This window comes from Brassica rapa, chromosome A10, assembly GCF_000309985.2.
Source record: "Brassica rapa cultivar Chiifu-401-42 chromosome A10, CAAS_Brap_v3.01, whole genome shotgun sequence".
In the NCBI taxonomy this organism is placed as follows: Eukaryota; Viridiplantae; Streptophyta; class Magnoliopsida; order Brassicales; family Brassicaceae; genus Brassica; species Brassica rapa.
Window position 1 is genome coordinate 8,252,847 of NC_024804.2, and position 10,379 is coordinate 8,263,225.

The following is a 10,379-nucleotide window of genomic DNA, read 5'->3' on the forward strand; positions in this document are numbered from 1 at the left end:
ATATAGTATATTAGAAATAAAAATAATACATTAAATATATATCGTAATATTATCATTGATATAAAAGCAATAAAATTTAGAATAAATTAATATATGAAATAAGAACGATAAACAATAAGCAAATATACAACATAAAAAGGGAAAAACTAAATTAAACACATATCTGAAAAAATGTATAGTTAAATAAATAATAAGTAAATATCCAACATAAAAATATTAGATTACACATATATTATAATATTAGAATAAGTAAATATAAAAAAAAAATGAATAATAAGTAAATATATAATATAAGAAATACAAAAAATACATTAGACATCTATCTAGAAAATCTATAATTAAATAAATAATAAGTAAATATAAAATATAAGAAATAAAAATACTACATTAAATTTATATCGTAGTATTACAATTTGATATAAAATAAAAATAGTTAGATAAGTAAATATACAATTAAAAAAGTAAATACACAAGATAAGAGACAGAACAACTACATTAAACATCTATTTGAAAAATTTAGATTTTTACATTTTTATGACTTCCAAATATTTTTATAAGTAAATATACAATATAATAAACATAAGCATACAATATAAGAAATATAAATTTTACATGAAGCATCTATTATAATAATATCATTTGATATAAAAGCAAGAAAATTAGAATAAGTAAATATACAATATAAGAAAAATAAAAAAAAGGTAAAATACAATTAATAAATGAAAAATCTAAATTAAAAATCTCTCTAAAAAATGTATAGTAAAATAAATAATAAATTAGTATACAATATATTAAATAGAAATATTATATTAAGCATCTATCGTATTATTAGAATAAGTAAATATACTATATAAGGAAAATAAAAACAAATCTGAGAAACATACAATAAAATAAATTATAAGTAAATTTATAATATAAGAAATATAAATATTACATTAAACATTTATAAATAATATTATCTTTTGATACAAAAGTAAAAAAAATAGAATAAGTAAATATACAATATAAGAAAAATAAACAATAGGTAAAATACAATTAAGAAGTGCAAAAACTATATTAAACATCTATCTCAAAAAGGTATTGTTTTACATTTTCATTATTTAAAAATACAATAAGTGAATATTAATGCTAAATATTATAATAAGTAAATATAAAATATAAGAAAGAATAAATAATAAGTAAATATAATATATAAGAAATAAAAAATATTACATTAAATACATAGCGTAATATTATCATTGATATAAAAACAAGAAATTTAGAATAAGTAAATATAAAAAAAAAAAAAAAGATAAACAGTAAGTAAATATACAATATAAAAAATGGAAAAACTAAATTAAATATTTATCTGAAAAATATATAGTTAAATGAAAAATGTATATTTAAATAAATAATAAGCGAATATACAGTATAAGAAATATAAATATTACATTAAACATCTATCGTAATATTATCATTTGATTTAAAAACAAGAAAATTAGAATAAATAAATATACAATATTGAAAAATTCCCTTGGATAGCCATTTTTAAGTTTTTGCTACAAAATAGCTATAAATGAGAAAAATAATCAAAATAAGTCTTATTAAAGAGTAAAAATACATTTATACCCTATGGTTAACTAACATAGACTTATGGTTTAGAGTTAAGGGGTGGGATTTTGAGGATAGGATTTCAAATTTTTAAAAATAAAAATTAAAAAATTAAATTTTTTAAAATAAAAGAGACTATTTTGGTCACTTTCTTTATTGAATACTATTTTGTGACAAAAAACTTAAAAGATCTATTTGAGAGAATTGTCTTACAATATAAGAAAAAAAAAATAATAAGTAAATATACAATATAAGAAAGGAAAAACTATATCAAACATCTATCTAAAAAATGTATAGTTTTCTGATTTTTTCTAAAGAAATATGTATTCACACATACATACAATTCAGAATTTGTTGTTGTTCAGAATACAACGTTCAAAAAAATAACTATATGGTTAACATTTGAAAATGAAAATAGCCCCGCACGTAGCACGGATTAACTCCTAGTCTTTATATATAAAAGATGTTTTGCTCTCTCCTGAGGCTGCCACCTAGGATTCCACTTAGGAAAGTCGCTTCACGAGGAGTCAACACGTGTCCGCCTGCTCGAAACACAGCGTTTCATTAAAGGAATCAGCGATCCATATGGGCTAAGTTTGTGTGTGGGCTTTTTTTAATTTGGCACAAGAAAAGCAGCCCGATAGCAGTCAACCCTAATAGCACAATGTTCATCTCCGTTCTTTGTTCTTCGTCATCTGATCTTCTTTTTCATCGACCAAAAACGTTACCAGTTACAGATTCGTCTCATTAAACCTCTTCTTAACTCCATCAACCACGATCTGGTCTTGAATGTGAACTTCTCTTCTCCGAGGCGGTGTCACTGCGAATATAAAAAGTTAAGCCTTCCTCTTATCAAAACCATCTTCTCGATCTGTTGAACCAACAAAGTAAAGTTATTTTCACATAAATGGCTAACTCGAAAGTTCTTATTTCTAATTTGAAATCTGGTAAATTTTCTTCTTCGGTTGAGGTTAGGTTGATGCGTTGACTTCCTCTGCCTAGCAAAGGGAAACATGAACGGTTAGTGGCTAAACTCAGTCAATTCGTCTGGACTTCTTCTTAAATCGTTTTGGGCGTCAATATGCTTCTCCTTGAAGCCAAGGTTGCTCCGGCGATTTAGTAAACAAACTCAAGTTTTTTCTGTAAGATTTACAAGTAACGTGATCTTAATTAATTTGTGATCTTAGTCATACGATGTTTGCTTCTTCATTTTGTTAAGCTCCTCGGTCTTTTTAATCTGACAATGGCTCAAACAAATGCAGATGATGATTTAAAGTCAAAGTCTTTACAAGCTGAGTTTGGCGAAAAGAGGAGCTTTGGTCGCGGTTTCTGTATTACAGTCAAGAGATTGCAACATATAAAAAAATTACTAATGCTCTGCTTCATAGAAGGTATGAAGCTACATATGGAGAAATTCAATGATGGTATTGTACTAAGATAAAGGCTCCTTAGTATATTGAAACGAGAGTCTATAGTGGGGACATGTAAAGTTCCTATGTTATAAATACCATTTGAGTCAAATATCATATGTAAATTTTTTCCTTGACTCGATTTTAGTTTTCAACAATGTTTTTGTTTTAAAAAATAGATTATTGTATGATAGTTTTAAGCAATCTGCAGGATATTAATGAAGAAAACAAATCTCATCCATGCCCAACAGAGTGGTTATTCCGTGTTGATATTGTTAATAAATGGAAAGAGTCTAACGGTTTCAGTGCTGCCCAGATGTTTAGAGAATATCAAGATGTCTGATATGGCCTTACTGGTGAGAAGAGCATTGTCTTTAAGCCAATATACTTTGTTTATGGATCTTCAATAGATTCTTTTGTGAAAAGGGGGATTAGAAGTCTTTTGGTTCAATGGAAAATTATCTCAGAAGTCCAGTGAGAAAGTGTTGAAGGATGCAATGAAACCATCACAAAACAGTAAGTAAATTGATAAGTTTCTGACAAAAAACTGTGAATCAAGAATAAAATTAAATAACTGTATGATAATATGATGTATCAGGTTCTGCTTATGTCTATGAAAGCTGGCGTCGAACTGAATCTAACCGCTTCTTCACACGTCTTCTTAACGGTACAGTTTATCTTTACGATTACGTTGAAGTTCATCTTGATCATGAAGAGTTGATGACATAATATGAAAATTAATAGCGTAGGGCAGAAAAGAATGGCATGTGAAAGAAGCTTCATTGTTAAAGTAATACTATAAATTGCATTCTCATTGAGTTTCTTGCATCGTAAGTAATATATTTCTCAGTAACATGGTATGTTTTTGGATGATCTAGACCAGGTCACCTTCTACACTCCTGGGCGTGACAAGTCAGATAATAGGAAAACAAAAGCTTGCTACATGTCTCTCTAAGGTAGTTTTGTTTCTTCCTGAATTGGTCTAAACAAGCAGAAGAAGGCTAAGGGAAACCGGAACATTATCTTCTGGTTGGACACAGAAGGTAAACCAAATCAATTTTTTAACCATCTGAACTTTTTTTTCTAATCAAACTGGTTTTACTTAACGGGGTTATGATTTTGTTGTAATATCTTTAAGCGCTTGGAATGCATTGGATTGTTTGGTGCAAGAAAATTTTATGTATAAGAAACCAGAGGAGAAGAAGGTGGTCAAGTAAAGTGATGGAAGATCTAACTCCATTAATGGAGCTATAATAGGAGGAAGCTTTATGCTTGGATCAACAAGTCTCCACCCATAAATGTAGACAAGACAATCAGTTTTTTTTTTTTTGCAATTATTATTTGTTCCCAATAGTCCAAAAACTACCGTTGATGAAGTCTTTTTCTTTTGTATTTCTCATTCACTATAAATAAAAATTTCAAATCTCTTCTTGATTTTGCCTTTATGTGATAGATTAAAACAAAAGATTTTGTTTGGTATGTACAAGCAAATGTTACTTTTATGTTAGTTTCGACTGCGATTAGCGTCTGATGTTGTTTGAAATGTCAATTTGATCTCTTTCTTTTGCAATGGTGCAACTGAGAAGTTTCATGCAGGCATAAAAGTATTCAAATCTGTTTTAAATTTGTGGCCAATATAGTGGATATTTACTCTTGGATATAGAGGAACTCTATTATAGAAGTATACATTAGAGCAAATCCACCTCTATAATAGAGATCTCTATTTTAGAGGAAAATATAGAGATATACATTGGAGATGCTCTAATATAGTGGATATTTACTCTTGGGTTGCAATAGCTAATGTGATTCACGATATTGGTTGCAAAGGGAACAATGGTACATGATCAAGCAACGGGCTATTGGTGGCCACGAGCCACATGAGCCACGTTAGTTGAATCAGTGATTTTACATAAATTTTTTTGAAGTGTGATTTTACAAGTTTCTGAATATTAATATTACGTTTGAATCATTGGAAAATGGTAATAATTTTCATGAGATTAACAGAGCATAAACCCATATGAAATTAAGTTGTGAGGGTTTTAGGAAAATTGGATATTTAGTTCCAAAATAGAGCAACGATATTAAGATTTTTTTTTTTTGTTAAAGAACAATGTTAAGATTTGTTATCATATAAATATATGTACTAATAGTGTTGTCATATAAACATATGTACTTATAGCAAATCACACTTCAAAAATGTTCAATTGTATCAAAAATGATAGGATACATATTTATTTGTGTATGTACATGACTTTTATCGTATCTCCCTTCAAAACTATAGTATGCAATAATGCTGACTTTCATTTTACTATTGAACAAACTTCCAAATACGTTCCAACTAAAAACTCTAACAATGTGATTTCACCATTTATTTATAATATCCCATAAAATAAAATAATAAAATCAAAAAGAACTAAAAAATATCCTAACAAACAATGATTTTAAACTCATTTTCAAATGGAAATAATGTTTCATAAGCTCAAACCAACGAAAAGATCTAATCTCACAAATATTTTTTTTTTGTGTTACCAAACTCAAAAACAAAAAAAATAATATGAAAATTAATGGAAAAGCAAAATGAGCAATTATACATAATCAAACATATAGTTAAAAAAGAGTAACACTATCTAATAAATAAAATAAAATACAAATAGCATACATATTACTATCTCCCAAATATCAACACACTTTTAAATAAAGCAAAATGGCATCGTAACATCGTCTCTTGCATTTTTTAATTAAAGAAATTAATTACAAAGTTTTGACGAACCGCAATACACAAGAAATCTAAAAATAACATATGATAATGGATTACCTCAAATAAATAAATTTAAAAAAAAAAAGAAAATACATCGTCGCAATAAAGATAAAATATTATATCATTCCAAGAATCACAACAATATAATTATGCAATTTGGTCAACAACAGCTAATTCAGCTCTCGATATCATTAGATATTATATAAATAATGATCACATGTAAATAATGTTTCACAAAACAGAAAATTATGCTTTTGAAAATAAAAATATGTCGATCTAAACACTTAATTACGTCAAAATCCCGCGCGAAGCGCGGGCTTGCCCTAGTATTGCATAACTAAGAGTTTAATTACTTTCTCGCTTTCAACCTACATGATTCTTAAGTTGGTGCATAATTACTCTGAAACTTGTTTTTATCTAAAAAGTATTATTAAAATATAAATTGAAAATTGTTCATTCAATAATAAAATAAACTACAAAATATCATTAGTTATGCAATTTTTGATAAAAGTAAAAATTACATTGAAAAAATGGAAACATCTTCTATTTTTAAACATCAAAAACTTCCTTGTTTAAAACAGATGGGGGTATAACTTTATTACATTATATTAAGAAAACAAAGAAACTTGTCCTATGATAGCATCAAAACTTGGAAATGTGTAATACAAATATGACAATGGCCAGCCGAACAAATTAGTTAGCAGGTCCTCTTCGTAGGGCACAAAAGCATGTTTTTGAGAGTTCAGAGACTAATCGAAACTGACACGACGCATCTTACAAACAAGATTAGCCGTAGGGAAATCAAGTTCACTACCAGCGTCTGATTTCATCACATCTTTGAGCTCATCTCTTGGTGTAGCCAAACACGTCTGGAAAGTTGCAAGCACAGGTGGAATCGGCATGGACAAGGCTGCAAGCACATTGCTCAAGTACTCTATATCTACACACAGTTGCTGTGCTCCTCGGTCTGAAATGTATTGGATTCCTCTCAGTTGCTCCATGTACAGAGCCGTTGCGCCTTCTGCTACCTTGAACATCCACTCGGTTGCAAAGAACTGTGCGTCCTCGTTGTTTGAATCACCATTGGTTGAGATTCCTTCAGCTAGAGGCTCAAGCTGCTGAGGTAAAGTCAGGAGATATTATCCAATGCTTGTAACGTAAGCCTGAGGGTATGAGCTGAAGTATGGTAGAGCAAACACAGTTTGTTCCTCCACAGAAGACCAGATTGGTAGGCGAGATACTTCCCCGAGTCTTTGCCTGACTTTTGATATGAGGATGTCATATACAAGTTTGTTCACTGTGTCCGCAAACGCAGCTACTCTCTGAGATGCCAAAGGCAGTGCGTGGAACCTTGGATCTTTTGACTGCAAAAAAAAAAAAAAACAGCAAAAGGAAATGATACATATGAACAGTGTATATTAATTTATGAATCTTTGTCAATTAAGACTACCTGTTCCAACAGGTTTAGGAGTTTGCGAGCCTTCTCCGGAACATCAACCAACCGAATAGCTGCCACATCCAGGGAAGCTCGTCCAGCCATAGACAAATCTCCAGCTGTTTGTTCACTTGTCAAATGTGACAGGTTCTGATCCAGATTTGTGCCAAATAGTGAAATAGACAAGCTGGAGTTTAGTCTAGCCAGAGTGGCTCTCAAAGAAGCTTCAAACACAGAAGACCTGCTCAAGTCAGCTTCTCACCGTCTTTATAGGAGCTTTCGTCTAATATTTTAAGCCTTCTGGTGTTGTCAATCGAGACATGGTAACATAAAACTGTCCATGGGTAAATACAGGCCGGGGAAGATATAAAGCTGACTTGCTTTAGGCTTTGGCCTTGACTTTTATTTATTGTCATGGCATAGCTAAGTCGGATTGGGTATTGCCGTCTACGAAGTTAAAAGGATGTATGCTGTCAGTTGGGCTTAGCTGTATCCTAGGGAGTAATATTCGTTCACCAACTTCTGGTCCGGTCATTTTTATCAAAAAAAACAAAAAAAAACTTCTGGTCCGGTCATAATCTCCACTTCGACAATCACCAAGCCATGATCCTGATTAACGTTGCGCAGTGAATTCAAAGGAGTAGCATGAATGTAGTTTACTCAAACCGTGCCCAAACTGATCCGATTCTAATGTATTTTATAAATTCCTTACTAACATTTTCTTGTATTCCTCCTGTGTATTAAAATAATTTTAAAATAAAATCTAAAAATTAAACCCGGCTGGAATTATTCATACGTTAGTCTCCCAATTAATCTTGAAATTTGAATAGTTACAAAACAACTAAAATTTTAATAAATCAACAATTCCAATTTAGTTATATAATTATAACTTTATTTTTCTTAATCTTAGGAAGATTGTGAATGAATTTACTTGTTCCGTAGTCATTTGTATCTAAACCGAAACATATAGTAAAAAAAAAACTAAATATTAGGAATTAGTAAATCAGAGTATTTCGGTTGGAATGTCACGTAAGATGATAACTCGAATAATACTGAAAGTCTGTATAGTAACTAATTATTTAAATATTCTATTATATCATTACTCAAAAGTTAGTTATAGGATGACAAAAAGTTTCCTTTTAGTATTGTTATGATTTCAACGTCAAAAGCCAAAAACGCAAAGGAGTAGCATGAATGGAGTTTACTCAAACCCTGCCCAATCTGATCCGATCACAATTCTAATGGATTTTTCCACTTTTATTTCAGTTAAAAGAATTGAAAAAACTATATAAGAGGGAATAAATTGAAATAGTTTTTTTTATTATTGACTGAAACAAAGATAATCAAAGTTGCGAAAGTACTGCAGATAAATAAGAAGTATTTAAACTTGGAACATGAAACCATAACTGCTGGTATCCAATTTCTTGGCCATCTTGGTAGATGAGTGGGTCCTCTTCTTCGCCGAAGCATCGGCTGGTTTCGCATCAGTATTCTTATCTGCATCATTACTGCCTTCTCCAGTTTCAACACGAACAGTAACCGGACCACCATCTGCCATGTCAGCATCATCACCATCGTTTCTCCCCTGATACATTCGGAAAGTGTTACATACTAACAGACATACATAGATAATCAAAGGTTAGCAAAATCACTCTTACCTTAACGACAAAGTCAGGAACTGGAACACGCTCATGCTCTTAAGGATGCGGGTGATGGTGAGGTCTAATGGTGTGCAGTGAAGTTAAACGTGCTAACTCTGACCTGGAAGGTGAATGTTTTTCCTTCCATGTCTGTGATAAACAGCGGCACCTAAGAGTCCTCAGGATTTACTCCTTCCTCAGCCTGTTCGTCAGATTGAAAGCACCATGTATGTTAGCATTTATATTTAATAATCCTTTAAGAAGACTAATGCACATCTTACCAACACTGACCGGCTTCACTTGCTCGGAGGTTATGCAGCTTAGTCATCACACCATCAAAACACACGAATGCACCTTCAACTGTGCTATCAGCGATTGCCAACTCCACACGATAACTGACGGATTTTACGGAAAAAATGAAGACGTCCATGCCTCTCCAAGGATAGAAATTAACGCCCTACAAACTTTCAGTTTTGAATTATTGCCTATACACTATCTAGCCCTTGAGTAATTTGCCTATAATGATTTCAAGAATTTTAATCATATTTTTCTTCCTCCCAACAAGCTAGGCATTTCGAATCGTGACTGTGACCAGTTTTACAAGTGCATCACATCCGTCTTCTCGAAGTGGACTTTTATTTAAACGTCACCGTGCTATCACATACGAGTTCCTGGAGCTTTGTTTTCAAAAGTTTAACATGTGTGTTATAGGTTTCTACGCCGTTACTTTTCTGATTTTATGATAAACAGGTTTAAGACAGAATTTTTACATAAACTTTGGTTATGATCTGGTATCTGTATCTATTTTTTTCAAGTGTTTATGCACCTCCCTACAGGGAATCACTTCCAAAACAAACAACAAAAAAAATTAACTATATGATTTCCTACTTATTTCTACCCAGAAACAAACTAATATCTTAAAACATGAACGGTTGTTATTGCAAAAAAATCAAACAAATTTATTAGTTTGATGGGATTTATTGTTTTCAAAGTCTAGCATTTATAATATAGAATAAATACTTTAAAAATATAGTAGATCAAGATGAGATGGTCAACATTTTAAGGAAAACAAGTGAAAAGAAAGATGACTGAAAAGAATAAGAGAAATTCTTGGGTTCACCCCCTAGGTGAATCTATAGGTTCACCAACCAATGAAAATTGGTTATTTTATATACAATTTTTTCAAAAAAGGAACAAAATTTTTAGAATTTATTTTTTTAAATAAAAGGATAAAATAAATAAAAAAACGTATAATAACAATAAAAGATGATTTTTTTAATATTGTTAAAGCTGTTCATACTAAACACTAAATCCTAAACCCTAAACATGAAACCCTAAACCCTTGGATAAATCCTAAACCCTTGGGTAAAGAGATATTCCAACGGTATGAGTCTATCCATGGGTTTAGGATTTACCCAAGGGTTTAGGGGTTTAGGGTTTAGTATGAACGGCTTTAACAACATTAAAAAATTCATTTCTTACAGCAGCTACTATTTTTTTATTTATTTTTTAATTTTACCTAAGGGTTTAGGATTTATCCAAAGGTT

The 10,379-nt window shown here is 30.7% G+C and overlaps 1 protein-coding gene and 1 long non-coding RNA gene across 9 annotated transcripts; one reads left to right on the forward strand and one right to left on the reverse strand.

Annotated features, from left to right (window-relative positions):
* The first annotated feature begins 1,035 nt into the window (after positions 1–1,035).
* Positions 1,036–5,967, forward strand: LOC117129219. Of its 7 annotated transcripts, none has more exons than XR_004452864.1 (5): positions 1,036–3,515; positions 3,598–3,666; positions 3,744–3,789; positions 3,878–4,042; positions 4,138–5,967. It is a non-coding gene; the product is annotated as an uncharacterized LOC117129219 (long non-coding RNA). The 7 variants fall into 7 exon arrangements; XR_004452860.1 differs by lacking the exon at positions 3,744–3,789 and having other exon boundaries at positions 1,039–2,732; positions 2,853–2,981; positions 3,211–3,515; positions 3,878–5,967; XR_004452859.1 differs by lacking the exon at positions 3,744–3,789 and having other exon boundaries at positions 1,037–2,732; positions 2,853–3,515; positions 3,878–5,967.
* A 254-nt stretch (positions 5,968–6,221) lies between these two features.
* LOC117129202 (conserved oligomeric Golgi complex subunit 7-like) lies at positions 6,222–9,605 on the reverse strand. 2 transcript variants are annotated; one of them, XR_004452839.1, is made up of 4 exons: positions 9,114–9,605; positions 8,851–9,034; positions 7,208–8,777; positions 6,222–7,121 (listed from the first exon to the last, which is right to left on the reverse strand). XR_004452839.1 is itself a non-coding variant. In XM_033282600.1 (2 exons), exons 1-2 carry the CDS (start codon positions 7,295–7,297, stop codon positions 6,897–6,899), a joined length of 315 nt encoding a protein of 104 aa, XP_033138491.1. In that variant the 5' UTR covers positions 7,298–8,420; the 3' UTR covers positions 6,222–6,896. The 2 variants fall into 2 exon arrangements, 1 of the variants encoding a protein (XP_033138491.1); XM_033282600.1 differs by lacking the exons at positions 8,851–9,034; positions 9,114–9,605 and having other exon boundaries at positions 7,208–8,420.
* Between the last annotated feature and the right edge of the window lie 774 nt (positions 9,606–10,379).

Excerpts from the sequence above, each read along its gene's own strand:
- LOC117129202 (XM_033282600.1), bottom strand. The coding sequence starts at position 7,297 with ATGGCTGGACGAGCTTCCCTGGATGTGGCAGCTATTCGGTTGGTTGAT. Across the intron at positions 7,122-7,207 it reads TCCTAAACCTGTTGGAACAG|TCAAAAGATCCAAGGTTCCA; the intron begins GTAGTCTTAATT and ends TTTTTTTTGCAG.